The following is a 21071-nucleotide window of genomic DNA, read 5'->3' on the forward strand; positions in this document are numbered from 1 at the left end:
AGCTCTACATGCCAAGAACAGATGCATACTGGTAAGTAGCATATTCTGTTCGAGGCATATGAGCTGCAGATTATACACTATGCATAGACTATATAGCAGTACCCAACCCTAGCGGTGACCACCGGTATGCGTTGCAGTAGTTTGAAACAGTGTCTTTAGTACAGCCTGGCCCACGCTAGCTTGTTGTTTAGAGTGCACATCTACACAGTAATGTTTTGTGAAGGTGTGCGGTGTTGACCATGTGGCTGCCTTGCAGATGTCATCTAAGGGTATGTTCCCTAGAAAAGCCATAGAAGCCACTATCTTTCTTATAGAGTGGGCTTTAGGTGGAACAGATAATGTTCTTTTTGCTTTGTGATAGCAAATTTGTATACACTTTACAATCCACCTAGCTATCCCTGATTTTGAAATAGGGTTGCCTTTATGCGGTGGAGAGAAGGAGACGAACAACTGTTTGGTCTTTCTGAAAGGTTGCTTCTTTGTATGTAGTACATTAAGGCCCTTTTAACATCAAGTGTATGTAGAGCTCTTTCCGCAACAGATTGAGGTTGCGAGAAAAAAACTGGTAATTCCACCGACTGATTAAGATGGAAGGGGGAAATAACTTTGGGCAGAAACTTTGGATTTGTGCGAAGTATCACCTTACTGTGGTGTACCTGTAGAAAGGGTTCTTGTATTGTGAACGCTTGTATTTCACTAACCCTTCTAAGGGAAGTGATAGCTACGAGAAAAGCTGTTTTCCAAGTAAGGAACTGCAGCTCACATTTATGCATTGGTTCGAAAGGTGGACCCATGAGCCTTGTAAGAACAACGTTTAGATTCCACACAGGTGATGGTGGTGCCCTGGGCGGAATTACTCTTTTAAGGCCTTCCATGAAAGCTTTAATAGCGGGCACTCTGAAAAGTGATAACTTCTGTCTGTTTTGCAGGTAAGCAGCAATTGCTGCTAGGTGTAAACGGATGGATAAGTATGCCAGGTTACACCTGTGTAGATGGAGCAGGTAGCAAATGATGTGCTGTATGAATACATCTAAAGGGTTGATGGTGTTGTTACGGCAGTAGACAACAAATCTCTTCCACTTAGCGGCATAGCATGCCCGAGTGGTAGGACGTCTGGCTTCCCTGATAATATTTAAGCAATCGGGGGGAAGGTTAAGGTATCCAAATTCTAAGATTTCAGGAGCCAGTTCGCAAGGTTGAGCTGAGCTGGGTCCGGGTGCCTGATTTCTCCATGGTTCTGGGTTAGGAGGCATGGGGACAGGTGCAGTTTTTGATGTGGTACCACTGAGAGCTGTAGTAGTGTGGTGTACCACGGCTGCCTGGCCCATGTTGGAGCTACCAGAATGAGTGTGAGGGAGTGCTGTTGTAGCTTCCTTACCACTAATGGAATTAGTGGGAGAGGTGGAAAGGCGTATGCAAATTTGCCTGACCAGTTCATCCATATCGCATTGCCTTTGGACAATGGGTGTGGGTATCTGGCGGCGAAGCTTGGGCATTTTTTGTTTTCGTGGGTGGCGAAGAGGTCTATTTGAGGATGCCCCCACTTGTGAAGAATGGGTGAAGAAATTGTGGATGCAGTTTCCATTCATGCATCTGCTGTGTTTGTCTGCTGAGCAGATCTGCCATGGTGTTTTGTATCCCTGGGACGTGTTGTGCCAGGAGAAAGATCTTTTGTGGAATTGCCCATCTCCATATGCTCTGTGCTAACCGAGAGAGCTGGGGAGAGTGTGTCCCCCCCTGTTTTTAAATGTAGTACATTGCAGTCATATTGTCTGTGCGAATGAGGACTGCTTTGGCTGAGATTTGTTTCTGAAACGATCTCAGGGCTAGAAAGATCGCCAATAACTCCAGATGGTTGATGTGGAGTAACTTTTGTTGTGGCGTCCATATACCTTGCACTGTGAGGTGTTATAGGTGCGCTCCCCAGCCGGAGAGCGATGCGTCCGTTGTTAGAATCACCTGAGGAACCGGGTCCAGGAACGGTCGCCCTTTGGGAAGGTTTGTGGTGTTCCACCACTGCAGAGAGCGATGGGTGCGACCGTCCACCAACACCAGATCCGTCAGCTGCCCCTGGGCCTGGTTCCACTGGCGTGCTAGGCACTCTTGGAGTGGACGCATATGAAGTCTTGCATGAGGCACTATGAAGATGCAAGATGCCATCATCCCTATTAGTTTCATGAACACTCTTGCTGGGAGAGAGTGCTGAAGAAGGAATCTTTGGCGCAAGGCTTGTATGCTTGCGATTCTGGCGGAGTTGGGATAGGCTATGGCTCTTGAGGTGTCTATAGTGGCACCGAGGTATTGTTTTGTGTGAGACGGTATCAAGTGGGATTTTTGGTGGTTCACCGTGAAGCCTAGCTGGTGGAGTAATTGAATGGTAGTGTTTGTGTGCTGCACACACTGGTGGTAGGACGCGGCTTTTATGAGCCAGTCGTCCAGGTAGGGGAAGACGTGAATGTTCTGTCTTCTGAGGTGTGCCGCCACTACTGCCAGGCATTTGGTAAAAACCCGTGGTGCGGTTGTGACCCCGAAGGGGAGAACCTTGAATTGATAATGTTGGCCGTCCACCACAAATCGGAGGTACTTTCTGTGAGCAGGGTGTATTGGAATATGAAAGTATGCGTCTTTCAAGTCCAGAGTAGTGAGAAAGTCGCCCTGACAGAGGAGTGGGAGAACTTGTTGGAGAGTTACCATGTGAAAATGGTCTGAATGGATATATGCATTTAGAGGCCGTAGGTCTAGAATGGGCCGTAGGGTCTCGTCCTTCTTTGGTATTAGAAAGTACAGTGAGTAGACCCCTAAATTTTGCTGATTGAGGGGGACCTGCTCTATAGCTTGTTTTTGGAGGAGTGAGAGTACCTCTTGCTTCAGAAGTGTGGTATGTTCTTGTGACATCGCACGGTGTCTGGGTGGAATATTTGGGGGGTGGAAGTTAGTTCGAGACAGTACCCTGACCGAATAATTTGGGTCACCCATTTGCCTGATGTTATGGTCTCCCAGGTTTGAAGAAAGTTTTGTAGTCTGCCCCCGACCGGAGTGGAATGGGCTGGGGGGAGCGGGGGAAAGTCATTGTGTGGGCGTTGTGGCAGAACGGGCGGTGTTGGTTTTGCCCCTGCCTTTATTATTGTTTCCTCGATATCCACCCCTTTGATAGCCTTTTGTGAAGGTATTTTGAGGAGGGCACTTATAGGACGTGGAGGCGTTATCGGAAGAGTAACCTCTGTTAGAGCCTCGAAAGGAGGAACGGCGAAAGGAGCGTCTAGGGGTGTGTGATTGTAGTGCTCTCATAGACTTCGCCGTATCTGTATCCTTCTTCATTTTTTCTAGGGCTTCGTCCACTTTGGGGCCAAACAAGTGTTGTTGGTCAAAAGGGTGGTTTAATATAGATGCTTGGACCTCTGGTTTAAAGCCTGACATCCTGAGCCAGGCGTGACGTCGAAGCAGAACACTGGTATTTATAGCCCTGGAGGCTGTGTCTGCTGCGTCAAGGGCACATTTGATCGAGGTGTTGGTAATGATATTTCCCTCTTGTATTAGTTCATTAGCCTTATTTTTGTATTTGTCAGGGAGGTGTTGCATTAGAGCCTCCAGCTCATCATAGTGTGCTCTGTCGTACCGCGCCAACAGCGCTTGCGTGTTGGCGATGCGCCACATATTGGCAGCTTGCGCGGCGGTGCGTTTGCCTGACGCGTCTAAAAGCTTGGATTCTTTATCGGGTGGCGGAGCTTCACCAGATGACTGAGAATTGGAGCCCTTCCTAGCTGTGGATACCACCAATGAGTCTAGGGGCGCAGGTCCTTTAATATAAGCAGGATCTGTGGGGGCTGCCTTATATTTCTTTTCTATTCTGGGGTTTAAGACTCTAGCCCTGACGGGGTCTTTGAAAACCTCCGTCGCATGTTTGGTCACCCCTTTGAGCATGGGCAATATAGCGGTGGATTTATCTGCTATGTCAAATGTGTCAAGTAGGAAGTCTTCCTCAACTGGATCACTGTGTAACTCCACCCCATGATAATGTGCCGCCCGTTGTAAGAGGTGGTGGAACCCCAGGGAGTCCTCTGGTGGAGATGGCCTGGATGGATACAGATCATCCTGAGGCACATCTGGGACGTCTGGATTATGATAATCCTCCCATGGATCAGGTGCTCCCGGAGGAGTGGGGTCCTGCGGGGCATCTGTGGGATCATAGAATGAATCTCCGTGGTCATCAGGGTCTGGAAACGGAGTTGGAGAGCGATGAGGCAAGGGTGGAGAAGGTGGGGGGCGGAGATGAAGGGGGTGGAGGAGGTGGAGGAGGAGGAGGAGGAGGAGGAGGTGGAGGTGGTGGGGAGGGTACTCTGAACGGGGATGTGGCAGAGTCCTTCCGTTTTGGTGGTGGAGGAGGAGTTGGCTTGTCCAAAAGTCTTTTCTTGGAAGACAAAATTAAATGTCCAGTCCTTGGATTCTTTATTAAAGTCTTTTGAAGAGGATCCGGTGTGAAAAGCTCCTCCGGCACCAATTCCTCCATCGGCGCCGATGTTTTCGGAACCGAAGGCTTCGTTGGTTTATCCGCGCCATGCTTTCTCGGTGTGTCCGATTTTTTGGTCAGCGCCGAGGCAGGCTTCGACACGGGAGCGTCGGTGCCGAGGGATTTGTGTTTGGTCAGCACCGAGAGGCCAGGTCTCGACCCCGATGGCTTCGGAGCAGAGCTTGTTTTCTTCGGTGCCGAAGACTGTTTGTCGGCGCCGCTAGGAGGCTGGCTCGAGCCCGAGCCGCCAGGAGACTTTTGATGCTTTTTCACTCACGACCCTCTGCGCCGGTGTGATCTCCTCCACGTCGGAGTCGTCAGCCTCGGAAGCGCTGACGACATCATCCTCCTGCTCGGTGTGCTGCTGTCCCGAAGTTCCGGTGTCTTCTCCGAAGATGTCAGGTGGAGCTGAGGTCGATGAGTGCGCCATGGTGCGTCGAGCTCGTCGATCCCGAATAGTCTTTTTCGAACGAAAAGACTTGCAGGCGGGGCAGTCTCGGGCCTCGTGTTCGGGAGAGAGGCAGAGGTTGCACACCTGATGGAGATCGGTGTGGGGAAATTTAGACCCACATTTTGGGCACTTCTTGAAGGGAGTCCTTTCCATCGGCCGAGACCGGAGTCGAGATAGGCCCGAAGGCCGCTGCCTGGAATCGAAGAAGTGCCGAAGAGAGAGATGAAGAAGTCGATTTTGTCTAAAGAATCTGGATGGCCGAGGATTTTTCGTCGAAGGTCGAACTGGGAAAGTTTGAAACCGGAGCACGAAGTATTACATCCGAGCCCGATGGCGGAAAAAAACAATCTGAGGATGGAGCCGAAGCCCATGCGCAGTACGGACCGAAGGAGGAGTCACCGAACTCGTGACTTCCAAAGACTGTCCAAGAACAAAAACAAACTGCAAACATCCGGGCCCAACACAAGATGGCGATCTATGCATAATGTATAATCTGCAGCTCATATGCCTCGAACAATTAATTTCACTGTGACATTTAGTGACAATTCCCCAAAAGCTATTTTCACTGTTGGAGGCCCCAACTGTCCTGTATGGAAACCTTGAGAACATATTCAAATATTAGTATTGCTTTCATGGGACTGGGAGCAGCTAGGAAAATAATAGAACCAATATTTGGTATAGATACTGAAAATCCTATTGATGATGAAGTTTTATTTTTAATATATAACAAGTACATCTCATTTTCACAATGTTTCCATCTACCTACTTGAGCATTAGAGAGTCTAATTAGCATTAGTCTCTGACAGCTGGTCAGCCTGTACTCAGCCATTAATGAGATGTGAAATTCCTTCCAGGAACCACATAATAGGTCACTTTTATTGACAGGTCTAACTGAATGGGCACAGATGGCCCATCTGAGCTCAGCAGAATATTCAGGGTGATGGCTGATGTCATCTTGTTGCACAACTGTGTCAAATCCTGCTTGATAGGCCTGTCTGAGGTACATGTAAAGCTTTTGTGCTCTTGACAGCGGTCAAACAGGATCATACATCAATTATTCTGTTTCTCCTGCCTGGTAACTGACAGACCCTGCTTTGTTTTACTCCACTTCTGTCTCCTCTTTTGCTGTAGGTCGAGGGTCTGCTTCAAACAAAATGTCATTGTTAGATGTGGGAGGCCACTGGTGAGTTACCTATACCTGAGATTGAAGCTTAGTTCCAGTCTGTTGTGACCATTCACTTACATTGCGCACTATGTGCCCGATTCACAAAGGTAAAGTTTGACGTTTGATCTAAACTTAGACCAAACATCTAAGTTTGAACTTTGGGAATTCTCTCAGAGTATTTAAGAGTACTATCTTTATGTCCGCACTTGGGCGGAGATCCGCCCCAAGTGTGGACATAAAGATACTACTCGTAATTGTGATTTGTGAATTCACAAAGTCGTAACTTTAGACATTTGGTCTAAGTTTAGACCAAGCGTTTAAGTTTACCTTTGTGAATCGGGCCCTATGTTTTTGGCATTTTGCTCTGATTTTAACTCAGATTAGTTTTATTTGTAAAAAAAAATGTTTGGGAATTTTAATGTGGTTTGTGTGTGACTGTTTTTACCGTTTAGACACCGCCTAAATAGTTGATACATTGGCTTTGATTAAAGCCTTGCTGCTTTGTGTTACATTAGCAGGGATTGTGCAGAGGTTCAGTATAAATTGTGTGACACCCAGCAGGTGGTGGCCTTATCCTTTGAGATTGACATTTGCCCAGTCGTAGTAATAATCCTCATTTTAAAAAAGATTAATTATGAGAGGATGTGATAAATATAAGGAAGACTGACATCGAAACACTATATAAATTATAGGTTTGATAACCCCCTCTCACTTCTGATCATTAAACAATGTAATTTCATATTTCAAAACACATAATCTGAGAAATTCTCTTCTCTTGAGAGGGGGTTAATAAACCCTCAGTTTCCATCAACAAAGCCAATGGGGCTCCGGGCCTCCGAGTGAATTGGACTAAGACCTGTCTTTTCCCGGTCCGCAGGGGCACCCCTACCCCTACTCTGAGTAGGGAGATTAGATGGGAACCCGACTGCTTTAAGTATCTAGGGGTGTATGTCTATCATGAACCTTCTGGCCTCCTGGATGGGAACATTGCCCGGGGCATTCGAGCACTTCGAGGCAGTATGGGCTTTTGGGCCACGCTACCGCTCTCGGTGGCGGGGCGGATTGCTTTGCTTAAAATGGTGGCGCTCCCCCGGTTGCTATATTATTTCCGGACACTACCGATCTGGGTCCCACCGACCACGTTTCGACTTATACGATCCATGATAGTCGGATTCCTTTGGGGTTCGGGCCGCCGGCGGGTGGCCCTCAAGACCCTACTGAGGCCGAAGGAGGAGGGTGGGCTTGCGGTGCCGGACTTCGAAAAGTATTATTTAGCGGCGCAGCTCCAGGCCTTCACCCAGGAGATCGCCCGGGAGTTCCGGGGCCCCGAAGAAAAGAGGGGAACGGGCATGGCCAGGCATGTTCTCTCCTTTATAGCGATGAGACAACGGTTGGCCTTGCAGGACTTGTCAATGGAGGAGCGGACTGTCCGCCTGTGCTGGAACCGAGCTCACGCCCGGGGCCACCTGCGAACACCGTACGCACCCGAAATACCGCTGGGGATGCTAACGGCTCTGCCCCATGGGGGTGACTGGTCGCGGCTGGCGACCTGGGAGGACGCCGGTCTACAGCTAATCGGTGATCTATACGAGGACGGGTCGCTCTTGCCCTTCCAGGAGCTCATTGAGCGCTTCGGGATTCCCCGCGGCGACTTTTTGCTGCACTCGGCCCTTGTTCGAGCGATCCAGGCGCACTGGAGACGCGGGCAGGAGGAACCTCCTTTATCCCCGGTATGCCAATACGTGATGATGTCTGCGGGCACGGTAAAGGCGGTCACTTGCCTTTACGGCAGACTGATCAATGAGGGGCTGGCTCCCCTCACCACTTTGAGAAACCGCTGGGAGGAGGACATTGGCAGGGAGATCCCGGAGACGACCTGGGCCCAGCTAGTGCGGAGGGCCTGGAAGGGCACACGCCACGCCCGCTTTCAATTGGTCCACTACTACGTGCTCCATAGAGCCTATTTGACCCCGGTGAAAATCAGGCGATATTTTGATATGACTTCGGCGGAATGCCCCAGGTGCCCGGCCCAGGAGGCGGACCTCCTCCATATGCTGTGGGCCTGCCCGGGATTGTCATCCTATTGGGAAGAAGTGGGGAAGACCCTGGAGGAGACGACGGGGAGATCTTTATCGCTTGACGCGGCGGTGGGTCTCCTGCACTGGTTCCCTCATACCCCCAAGAATAAAATATCTAGCAAGTTCATTGATCTGGGGCTGCTCCTTGCTAAACGTGAGGTGACCAGGAACTGGAAGGCACGAGCTGGTCCGACGGGAAGCCGGTGGCACAGCGAACTTTTGAAGTGGGCGGCGGGGGAGAGTACGCTCAGATACCAGCTAGCTTGGAGGCAGCGTAATGAGAAGGCACAGGAGGCAGCGCTGGAATGGGAGATGTTAGTACAGGCCCTTAGGGATTATTGCGCCCCCAGCGACTCTGAACTTGAGGAAGAGGCTCGCCCCGAGTCCCGATAGATGATTGCACTTTTCAGATCTATTGCTTTCCCCGTGGGTCCTCTTGTAGATCCTGTTGCGGTTGGTGCCGCGCGCTGATGGCGGGAGGGGGGGGGGGGGGGGGGGGAGGGTTTTCCTGGGTTTGGGGTGTTTTAAGAGTGGGGTGTTCTTTTGGGTTTATAGGCTTGTTTGGAAAAGCAGATGACGGACAACGGGTCCTCCGGGCCAGCCTCGACATCCACCTGAGCCCCCATTGAATTTCGCCGCCCGACCCTAGGGTTGTGGGCTGAATGGCTGTGTAAGTAACTTACGGTGGGGGGACGGAGGGTTGTATCTCATTGATCGGGCTTGATATATAATGTTGGCCGATTATGTAACGATTTACTGCTTCCTGCAATAAAAATATTTAAAAAAAAAAAAAAAAAAAAGCCAATGGGGCTTCATCGACAGAAAGCTTCCCTCAATACCTTGACGGAGATGGGGTTGTCGGAGGAAGGGCACTGCAACGCCCACCCTATTTAGGGTGGGCAGTGTAATGTAATTTGTTTTCTGTCTGTCACAGATAGAAAAAACAAATAACAACCCCCACACTCTGGAAGATAACTCTCAGGGTGTGGGGTCATTAGTTTTTTTTTTCTTTTTTAAAGTTTGGTGGATAGTCTTCAACACCAACAGCGGTCACCCACAAATATTTTTTAACAATGAACGAACATGCCGAAACAGCGGTTGCTTTCAAAGTAAAGAGATGACCACTGAGCCAACAGCCATCGCTAAATTTGGTGGATAGTGGCCTGTCAGGTTGTTGAAGGTAATTCTTCCGCCACCCAGAAGGACTACACTCGCCTGCCAAAAATGTTGCCGTTCATGGAACATTCACCAAACATTCACACATCAAAAGAACTTTCAATCAGAAGTAAAAACTACCATCCCTTTGCAATGCTTGAGGGTACAGAAAATTATAAGCTAGCAACTACAACAGCGCAAAACTGGGTACAAGTACCCTAAAAGCAGCCAGCCTTCAGAGCTGGCACTAACATTCAATAGTGTGACAGCACCGAGTGGGTTAGTTGATCTGGCCACAAAGAATAGTGGCATGTGGTTTTCCTGAAACGTTTACTATAATATTGCCGTTCAAAAAGTATATCAGGCCAAGCAAAATGGGGATTGGCAATTCACTACTGGATGTGAATAAAGCTTTCTATATTGACAGAATATACTGTTAGACTAAAAGAACAACCCTAGCTGCTCCCTATCAGACATCGTGACAGTAAATGGTCTCTAGCAGTGTTGCATTCTATCACCTATGCTTTTTAACCTTCACGTTTGCTCATTGTTCGTTCATTGGTAAAAAAAAAAACTGCGTTCCTCTCTCATTATGGTGGTGGCAACTCTCTCTACTGGTTTATGTTGATGGCATTATTTCAATAGATTATACACCTACTGATCTGAAATTTGATACATAGAAACAATTCACAAATTAGGTATGAAGGTGATGCTTATTTTGATGTGGGTAAGGTGTTGTTGGATCATTAAAGGATTCAACACTCTTTATAGTGGGCCTCTAACGCACCATTGCTGGAGCCATATTGAACAAAGTTATATACTTGCTTTGATATTGTGCATTAGTTCTGCTTGATAAATGCATTGATAAATTTGATCTTATGGAATGTACACTTATTCAGAAACTAATGAATTTGCTGACAAAATCCTTCCAATTTGCCCAGCACTTTCAGCTGGTTAGAGAGGCTGTTGCGGAGCTTTCAGTTTAAGTGCCAATTCTGTAGCTATACTTTCGAGTAGGTTAATTGTCAGTCAATCTTTGCCAGCAGCAATGTGGAACAAAGTTTAAGATATCAGAAAAGGCGAATTGACGGATTTTGTAAAGAACTTTAGTGTGAATGATGTTTTGAATAAATACAAACATAAATCAATATTAGATATATTTTTAGATAGGTCATACTTTACAAATTAGTGGTAGAACAAAAATAAATCTGCATATCCTACGTATTGCTAAATGTATTTTCACGGTTTACTAGACATTTCCACAAGGTGGACCATTCTTCAGGCTTTAACCTGAATGTTTGTTTGTATCTATAAAATGTAGGTGGGAGATAGTTTGTCAATTTTTGCCAGCAGCAATAAGGAGCAAATGATAGTATGTAAAAAAATATTGACCCGGTTTTGTAAAGAACTTTGGAATTTATGATATTTTGCAGAAATTATTACCTAGATTACTTCTTAGGTATGCTTTTACAATACGTCATACTTTACAGATTAGTTACAGATCACAAAACCAATATAAATCACATATTTTCCTTTGTACTGATTAAAGACATTACTACCAGAGGTACCTTTCTTCAGGTTTTAGACTGCAAGATTGTTTTATCCTTATGAGGTTTAGGCTTCATCACCTTGTTTTGTTGAGTATAACAGAGAGTCAGAAAATATTCCTGCTAGAAATGGGGGTCTCTAGTTGGCAGAGGTAGGTACCTTTGTCCAAATAGGCACCCTTGCTTCTAGTCAAGGTAAGGGGGATACACACTTTAGATGAGCCCTTCTAACCCCCTTGGTAGCTTGGCACGAGCAGACAGGCTTATCCCAAAGGTATGTGTAAAGTATTTGTACCAACACTCACAGTAACACAGTGAAAACACCACAAATGGACACCATACCAGTTTAGAAAAATAAAATATCTTTATCTAAACTAAACAAGACCAAAACAACAAAAATCCAACATACACAGTTAAAAATATGACTTTCAAAAGGTTGCAAGAACTTGTACCATAAAAAACAATGGATGCATGACTTTTCACCAAAGTACCTGTAGTTGCGTCAAAGTTCAAGCCAAACTGCAGCGGCGGAAAACAAAGAGATGCGTCACTCCTGAGACCTTGGGGAGGCGATGCGACAGTCCAGCTGCACGCAGAGGAAGGGTTGCATTGAATCCGGTCTGTACGGGGGAGTGATGCGTCAATTCTTCGTGCCGGTTCCTGTCTGCGGGTGATGCGTTAGAGGAACTTGCCGCACAGGTACGATGCGTGGAAATCCGGGATGCGTCGGCGATCGATGCAGCCGCATCGAGCAGCGCTGTGTCTGTCTTCTCTTTAGCCGCGATCCCTCGATGTGTCGATTGTGTAGTTCTTTGAGTTTCTTCTTGCTTCCAGCGCCCAAACAGCAGCAAAAACCTCCAGAGGCCCCAAACCTGGCACAGGCACCTCTTGGCAGGCTAGAACTCACAACAGCAGCAGAGTTTAGGGGAGTTGGGGGTGAAGTCTTTCTGTCCCAGAGACTTTAGAACAGGAGGCCAGCTCGCTTCATGATCTTCGAGATCTCCTTCAAGCAGGGGACACGACACACAGCAAAGTCCTTCTCCTTTCCCTGGCAGAAACAGCAACTGCAGGCCAACCCCAGACACACAGCAAGGGCAGTACTTCTCCTCAGTATCTCCAGCTCTTCTCCTTGGCAAAGGTTCCTCTTGAATTCCAGGAATGATGTAAAGTCTGGGTTTTTGGGTCTGATACTTATACCCCAAAATGTCTTTGTTCTCTTTGTGCAATGGGCTCGGAGCCCAGTTCAAACCATTTCTGGGGGGTACTCTGCAAGTGCACAACAACATCCATTGTCAGTGTGAGCCTTGACTCCAGACACACCACAGGGGGGCAGAGCCAGCATTGTGGAAGGCAGGCACAGCCCTATTCAGGTACAGGTGCTACTTCTCCCACCACTTCAAATGCAGATCAGGCCTAGTGCTGACTCATCAAGACTCTCGGAGCCACTGCACCTCCCCAGCCCCTATCACTCCAAAGCCAGGCAGTCAATCCACAAACAGGCAGAGGCACACAGGATGGTTGAACAAGAAAAAAACCATCTTTACTAAAAGATGTGTTATTAAATCCTGAGTTCAAGGATACCAAACTCCATTTTTCTATCTTATCCCTATGGGAAGATATGCTTGTAAAATATTACAATATATTACTAGAAACAGCAGTCCCTGTCATGGATGGTATTAGGCTATAACCACAAAAATGTAATCAGCGTTGGGTGTACTGTTGTCCCAATGGACCTTATTTAGTTTATTTACTTATTCAATAAACATGAACTAGCATACAATAACATAAAGTGAGCAACAAGTGAAGGGGTTCTGGAAATCAAAAGATTTCCTGACCTCAGGCATGTAGTGGTAAAGTGACTTTTCATTGATAAAGAATACAGAAGTCACAATAGAGAAAACACATCTTGTACTCCACAACAATCAAGAATTAAGAGTCGGAGTTAAGATGCTGTTGTCGACGACGTTTCGATCCCCAATAGTGGTTATGGGATCATCATCAGGACAGGTCAATCTAAATGCCTGAGAGGTAGCCTCCCTCCGTTGCTGATAATTGGTGGGGTTAAGTCTTGTGCCAAGCTATAAGTCGAGGCTCACAATGGAGTGCTATGTAGGAATTACCCGTGGCGATTTCGAGGATCTGGTCATGATTGCAAGCACATCGGATGCGTGCCCGTAAAATGTTAAAATGCATTCCCCATCCTGTCCTATGGGGCAAGATAGCCTTTCAGAAGTGAAAACAAAATTGTCAGTATTTCACTATCAGGACATGTTACACCCTGCCCAAGGGGGGGGGGGGGACCTCAGGCCTACCATAGGCGTGTCTTATGTGTAAGAAAAGGAAGGGTTGGGCCTGGCAAGTGGGTGCACTTGCCAAGTCGACATGGCAGTTAACAAACTGTGCACAGGCACTGTGATGGCAGGCCTGAGACCTCTTTTCAGGACTACTCATGTGGGTGGCACAATCAGTGCTGCAAGCTCACTAGTAGCATTTTATCTACCAGCCCTGGCACACTCAGTGCACTTTACTAGGGACCTACTGCGGAAACAAACATGCCAATCAGGGAGAACCAATTACAATAACAATTTACACAGAGAGCATAAGCACTTTAGCACTGATCAGCAGTGGTAAAGTGCCCAGAGTCCTATAGCCAACAAACACAGGTCAGGAAAAAAAAACGTTTGGAGATAACCGTGTAAAAAGGGCCATTTCCAACAATTCCAATGTAACGAAATTGTACCAAACATATCAACAAAGCAATCTTGATGAAAAAGGTTTCTCTCATATAACAGGCTGCTACCCCAGTTTTGCAAGTTAAAGACCCCATCATTCGAGGGGTTTGTTTATTGACCTGTGTCCAAAAATTGTCACAGAATTTCTCTTGATCTGTCTGGAGAGCATGACTCTTCTAATACGGTTACTACATTCTTGGACCTTCATAGAGAGATACATTTAAAGAACAAAATACAATCCTTGTTGGATCATTGGAGTCTTAAGTTTTACTGAACTGTAACATTTGCTTTTACAATACTACTAACAGTGCAGCATAATTTTTGTGTATAGAACCAACTGAGTAACTGTTCAGTTTGAGTAAATCAAACCTAATGTGCATACTTGTGTAACATGATAACTGGAGATTAATGTCAGGTTTAATATTCGGTATTCTGAGATAGTCATTGGAAGTAGATCGTCATTAGCTAAGATTGTTTTAGGCATCTTTAATTTATTGAGAACAACTATTCAGTTGTTATGACTAATGATATTGTTTATAAACTGGCAACTTATTGGATTTATAGATATAATTGTACTATGTTGCACTATGCCTAAACAGTAAAAAAAAAACTGAAATTCTGCCCTTGGACCCCGTCATTCAAGCTCATTCATTCATTATTGTGTGTCCAAGGGAATTGGGCTGTCCTTCAGCCCACATTCATAAAGCCCACATATTAGGTATGATGTTTGAAAGTAATGTGGCATTCATTGTCCCTAAATAAATGGGTTCTCAACGGAGCATTCTACCATCTATGTCTACTAAAAGGGGTTCTTCTGATGCCCCACTGCTCTCAAACTGGTCTGAATCCTTTCCTTGATAATGTCACACTGGGATTCTTGCAACAGCATACAAAATTGTCTCCTAGATATATCTCTTTCACAACTCCAGAGCGTTGAAAAACTATGCAGCTTATCAATTCCTCGGTCTGAAAAAAACCATGTTTGCATCCCACTGGCCCCAAAATACATCCATTTGCACCCAATATATGAGTGACAGTTAAAATACCTTGCCTTGTGCAAAAAATCAGGCCACATTTGTTCATCAAACTATCTTACAGAACTGGTTGCCCCTCACTAACCGACCAGGAGCCTCATTTCTCCTCAATATTGTTGACACATTTGTTTCGATATAAGACATATGACAGTTGATCTCTTCAGGTCTATGGCGACAATGTGACAATCTCAACATCTAATTGGAAATTGGAAAAAGACGACTACTGCAAATTAATTAAAACATCTACTTCTTCATCACACTATTTGGTTAATCATAGTCTCCTCCTGATTGCCTTCTCCAGCTGGGTCCCTAAGTCCTGTGCATTCAGACAAACTAATACCTGTTTTATATTACTCACCTGGACTATCAGGACTCTTCCTCTTCTCCAAGGCTTTGTGACCATGTTGGATCCATACAATGGCTAGAATCTCCAAGCACTGTTCATCTCTGCTGGATTCTTGCTAATGTTGTATTTTGCTGCTCACCACTCTCTCTTAAACATGCTCTCACAAAGAAAATACAGCACAGTGGCTAGTGGTACTTAACAAACCTCTCTTGCAAAATTAATGTCAATCATTCAAACATTTTTAATTAAGATAATATATGGTTTTAAATTGTTATTACAATAAAGATGATTCATTTATTCATACAAGTTGCCAGTAATACACAATGGTTATTTCCTATGGCTACCATGTAGCCTCATACGATGCTACTACCCTTACAGAATTACACACCTCAGTAAACATTCCTCGACCCCTCACTTTGTTTCTCACCTGGAGGTTTTGCTTAATGTGCTCAGCATTGAAGCTCTTAGCAAGGGCCACAATGCCCCTCTGTAGCTGGTAGCGCAAGGCGATCACGGCTGGTGACTTATTGTACTTTTGCCCAATCTGCATAAGTATAGGGTCTTCCAGGAGCACTGGGGAATTTTGATCAATCCTGCATGAAAAAAGGCAATAATCTTTTCTTACTTACTGCAATAGACTGATATGCACAGGTTTGAAAAATGTTTAATATAACATATGACTGGACCATGATCAATATCTCAGCATTCTTGACCTTCATGCATTACACCATCTGTGTCAGCAGTGCTCTTTGTATGATTGAGAGTTTAGGGTGTCCTACTAATAATTACTGATTCCACTCCAGGAAGGGATAAAGAACAAAAGTCAACTAGCAGTTGTATAGAGCGTCACCTGCAGGTAGATAGGTCATTGGTCCGACAACCAGCAAATGTTGCACCCGTGTTGAGGAGATAACTGCATGACCTAGAGCTGCAAATATCCTTTCCCAGGCTCTGCTGTGACAAAGCAAGCTTTTTAGCGAGACTCTGAAATTGGCCACAAACAAAAGAGTTGCAGTGAATCAGCTGCACATAGTGAACAACTATACATGTATCGTAAGCTGACGACACAATGTAGCAGTGCTTCGGTGTACAGTATCTACTCGGACAGAATACGTTCTTATGTGGTATCCATCTATTCTAAACCTCTCAGGCATAGCCCCTCTGGCCAACACAGAATACTTCCTTAACTTGTACTAAATACACACTGAACTTGTGACGCTACCATCATCTGATAACAACCAATAGAAGTGAACAGAACTTGCAAGTGTGTCCTTATGACTGACCCAATCTGAAAACTTCAGGTACCCTTATTACAGGCTTGTGAACTCCTTTGACGTACACAGTGCTAGGGTGAGTCATCATGAGTGTGAAGGCTTTGCCATGAGTGTGATGCATTTGAAATTCGAAGGGATGCTGCATGCTGTGGGTGAACTTCCATAACAGTCAATGGGGTCAATAAATCTTGTCATTTCTAGAACTAGACTTTAATAACATGTTACTTTGATTGTCCCGACCTGTTGACGAGTGAACAAAATGGAAGACAAACGTGAAAACGTCCAGCAGAATTCAAACTGTGTGAGAGTAGGATCCCGCGTTAGATTCCAGTACCCTAGTTTCCAGTCATCTCCTTGCTACATTCCTACCTACAACATCCAGTGTCAACGTCACTCCCTAGTCTATGCCTTTCTACTATCACCTAGTAAAAAATTCAACATTTTTTCAATTCATTTTTGCGGTTTGCATGCCTATGTCTCTCACCTTTCATTCCCAGCAAATTTTTGCACCGTTTCACATCAAGTTTTATTCTCCATTAGTCCCCTCAGTTGTAGAACAGTGAGGCTAGCGTAAACGTCTCACTACGCTTACAAGTACTCCTGGGATACTATTGGCATTTGGCGTGAAAATTCATTGCTGTCCTCTCTTTGCTCCTGGCTCTCTAAAATGTTTACTCTTTGCTTAAAGATATCTGTTATATTAAAATTCACAGTACTGCCGTTATACTTCTTTTGTTGTTGTCCTTTTAGATTTCTGTTTCAAGATTTCTGTTTTTCGAAGTTTCTTTTTACACTTTGCTTTGAGGAAGGGAAGTCACACCAGACTAGACAAGAGCTGAAGAAACATCTCTTAAAGAAACTCTTCATTCACCATTTATTATATGCCCACCCCAGGCCCTACTGATAAGAGACTCCTTCACCTCACCCCTTGCTCACTTGATGACTCTCTTGCTCACTTGATGACTTTCTCGCTGAAGGCCGCTCTGTTGAAGACAGGTTAGCGCACCAGCAATACAAACAAATGCATACGCATTGTCATTTTCTGAACGATTGATAGAGTTTGGAATGGGTTTGACACTGTGGTATTGCCTATTTTTTTAAGTTTGAGATACAAATAAAACAAATAATATAAACATAGTGATCACAATGGAATGCATTATTGTCTCTGATGTACTCTGTTGTAACATCATGTACTTCTAACTGGTGGAGTATTCGGTCACCTGTATTCTATAGATTGTACAGCCTGACTATGATTCCAGTGGGAACAGTTGAAGCTGAAGAAGATATCCCTCACACTCAGGCTGGGGTTTTATCAATAAGGACAACTTCGGAACCTACAAACTGGATGTGCCTTTCATATTTCACAGTGGTGGTGTGGATGGGATCAGTAGGCCTTCATAAGGGCACCTGTAATCTTGGCGTGTTGAGCCGAGTGTCCACTCTTCACCACTGGGAAAGATGAAACATTAGCACTGTACTATAACTATACTGTTTTGGGATTAGTGATCAAAGTGTAAAAAACTATATAACAACATTGCAGAAGTTAGAATCATCTTGCTAACTTGGGTCTACACTGGAAGAACGCATTAGTGATCAATTCATGCCTAAATGCCAGCTGACAAAGTCAGTCAAGAGGTGTGGTTGAAAGATGACATTATTATTGCTAAATAAATTCACCAGTCAGTGGCATATGTAGAGGAAGGAACTTGAAAAACATTTTAGGCCCTCCGACAGTAATGCTGAGAAGAAAGATGATGAATTAAAGGTAAGACCCTAACAATCAATAAAAACTAACATCAAGGGTGTTTGCTAAATATATGGTTTGTTGGACACATGACCACCATTAAAGAAATATTTTGCCCTTAATATTGAGCAAGATAAGCAACAAGAGGGGTCATTTGGCAAAGTGTTGTCTTTCACGCACAAATAATAATAAAGTAAACTAGGTAATATCAGAATTGGACAGGGAAATGGGGGACTGCATTTTGATGGTGTCTGATGGGGTAACATAAAATCATCCCATAGATGGGGTGACTATAAAATGGTATTCAAGATGAGTCACTAGTTGATTCAGGGGCATAGTGGACCCTGATATCTAATGAAGTCTTTAATGTAATATTTCTGGGTGAAATTCATTTAAAGGAACATGATGTTGTCCACGGGTGTTGTTTTTGCAATTGTCTGACATATTTAGGTGCTTCAGGGGATGTGGACACCAAATGAAGTTATGGGAGGGTGCAGTTTCTATAGTTAGTAACGTCATAGTCATTGCTATTTTGATACGAGAAGTGGTCCAACGTGAAGTAAAAAAAGTTCTGCCAAATAGGGATCCTTGAACTTTGTGAGTGTTCCTTGAAATTCGCTTGTGTGTGGATCTTGAAGCACTCAATAAGTGTGTCATGGTTGAGCATTTTCCTCTTCCGAATATAGCAAAGATTCTTATGAATCTGCATGGTCCAAGGTTTTTCCACTTTTGATATCCCTGTAGCATACCATCAAATAAGGCTGCATCAAATGTCAAAGGATCTTATGACTATCATAACTCCCATAGGCACTTTTCAGTTAGGTTGCCTTTTTGGGCTGGTACTCGCTGCCGCTGTCTTCCAAAGGTTGATGTATGGCCCATTTGAGGAATTAGGTTCTTTCAGAATAGCATCCTAATTTTTGGAGAGTCCATAGACCATGCTCAATTACTTTTTCAAACATGAACAAAAAACGTAAACATAATTGTGAAATAAATATCCCATGTCCTGGTTTAAACCACAGTAGCCTCCTATCTCCTTCTGGCCACAATTGGCCTGTCACTTTCCAGATGTCCATCACTTCCCTATGCTTCTTCACTCCTGCTCCTAGAGGGAGTACCAGCATCACCATCAGCCACAAAAGCACTGCTGATTCTAGGTCCTTCCTTACTCTCTGCTGGTGGAGCCTTTGTGGTAGAATGTGAGTTTTGTATTTCTTCTGGTCGTTGTGCAGGCTGCAAGTATGTCTGCTACATGGCCAAATGCCTGTAGACAGGTCGATGAATGACGTTGGGATCACCACTGTGAATTTATATCTTCTCTTATAACACAGGATAGTGGGTTTACTATGGCCTGTGAAATATTGAACTACATGTTGTGTCAAATTCATTGTCCATGGTGAGTTCACAAATGGCCTTCTGCTATGCTGCTGCACATGCAACATTGCCCACTAGCCACTTGTACATCATCTTTGCCCTTGCCTGACCTTTCTTGCTTGCCTTCGATAGATGGTCATACTTGTGCAGACACTGGCTGCCATGTTGTGCATTTTTGAGATGTTGAAGGCACAGAGGAAGAGACTGTAGTGGTACCAGCTGGTGTCTTCTTCTTTTGACCATGTAACTGATGGCCTCTTGTTGCTGTTGTTTCATAAAAGTTGCCCTATTTGCCCTAGATCTTGGACTGGTTTGATCTCCAAACAGCTACTCTGTGTACACATGGACCATGTGCGTTATAGGATTAGCTAGGAGGCAGAGTAGATAGGATGTGAGTGACCATTTGGCTTATAAAATAGATTAGTAATTATTTGTAATGCTGACATGAACTTCGCTGCATGCCAGTTTCTTATGTAGCACTGTTGCTAGTCATATGGTAAAGTTGTAAAGTGAAAAGAAATTGCAGATGACATACTGCTACATTTGAAATGTTGATAAGCAAGGATTTTGTGTGGTTGATATTTGAGCTAATTATGTTTACTACACTAACATATGTCTGTATGAATGGTGTTTCTTCATTTGATAACAACTGAAGGGCTGATAATATAATTGATATTCGTGATTTCCTGAGGTAAAAATTAATTACAAGACCGGAGGCTGCCATTATGCAGTAATCTTTTAATGCAACTTCAAGTACAGCCACTTAAAAGTTACATCATAAAGGAAAACTTCTAGACTAAACAAGTGTAGCTAGGCAACAGCAGCACAGAGCTCTGCCTCTTTTAAATGCGGCTTCAAGACAGATAAGTTGTGTTTTTCCTAACCTGTCACTGTATTGCTGTTTCTTACTTTCTATTACCTAGTTATATTCCTGATTCTCTTCTGAAACCATTGTAAACCCTTAGTTATTCTTACGCCTGGTTGAATGACCTAAATCACCATTTAAATTGCTTTTACCCTCTTTGCCTACTTAGGCTTGCCGTCTTTCACCTTTCCTTCTCTGATCTGTCTAAAGCTACCTTTCACCGCAAGATTGTCCTTGTTATGTAACCATATTTTACGATTGCCTACAATATACCGCTGTTTGGAAATATCACCTTAATGTAGATGCTTCGCCGTGACTCTCTCCGGTTGCGCCTCGCACCGTTACCACTCCAAGAGGCCTCTCATCCCTGCCGGCACAGGGCAAAATCGCCTCACCTACTTCACATCTCAGTGCGTCTTGGGTACGGCGCGGCTGCTCCTTGCAGTTACAATGTACGGTCTGTAGGCCACGCCGCACCACCGTCGTGCCTTCGGTTTTTCCCTAGAGCATTCTAAATTTCCCTTCAAGACCTTGCCTTAAACATAAAAAAAAAAGGGGAATCAATGACGGACTTCTCTAAGGGGGCTCCAAATTAGAGGAAACACCCTTAGTAACGACACTTACCATGTCAGACACGTCTCGCAAGCACCTAGTTACCTAGCAACGCTGCCTTCAACAGCTGATTATCGGCAGTAGACAGCGTATTAACTTTTCCCCTCTCTGGACGAACAAATCTATCTTTATAGTCCAAATAACAGATTCCTGATTTTAATGATTAACTTTCTTGGTTACCTGAAAC

At 44.8% G+C, this 21071-nt stretch overlaps 1 protein-coding gene across 5 annotated transcripts in view; it reads right to left on the reverse strand.

Annotated features, from left to right (window-relative positions):
* The window catches only part of LOC146854158 (aldo-keto reductase family 1 member C1-like), a 204494-nt gene that overhangs the window by 13122 nt on the left and 170301 nt on the right, over positions 1–21071 (reverse strand). For all 5 annotated transcript variants that reach the window (XM_085651938.1, XM_085651936.1, XM_085651935.1 and 2 more), the window contains one exon: positions 15443–15608. In XM_085651938.1, coding sequence (XP_085508064.1) covers positions 15443–15608 — 166 coding nt within the window. The remainder of the gene's footprint in view (positions 1–15442; positions 15609–21071) is intronic.

The sequence above is a fragment of the Triturus cristatus genome, chromosome 4_1, assembly GCF_964204655.1.
Source record: "Triturus cristatus chromosome 4_1, aTriCri1.1, whole genome shotgun sequence".
Classification (NCBI taxonomy): Eukaryota; Metazoa; Chordata; class Amphibia; order Caudata; family Salamandridae; genus Triturus; species Triturus cristatus.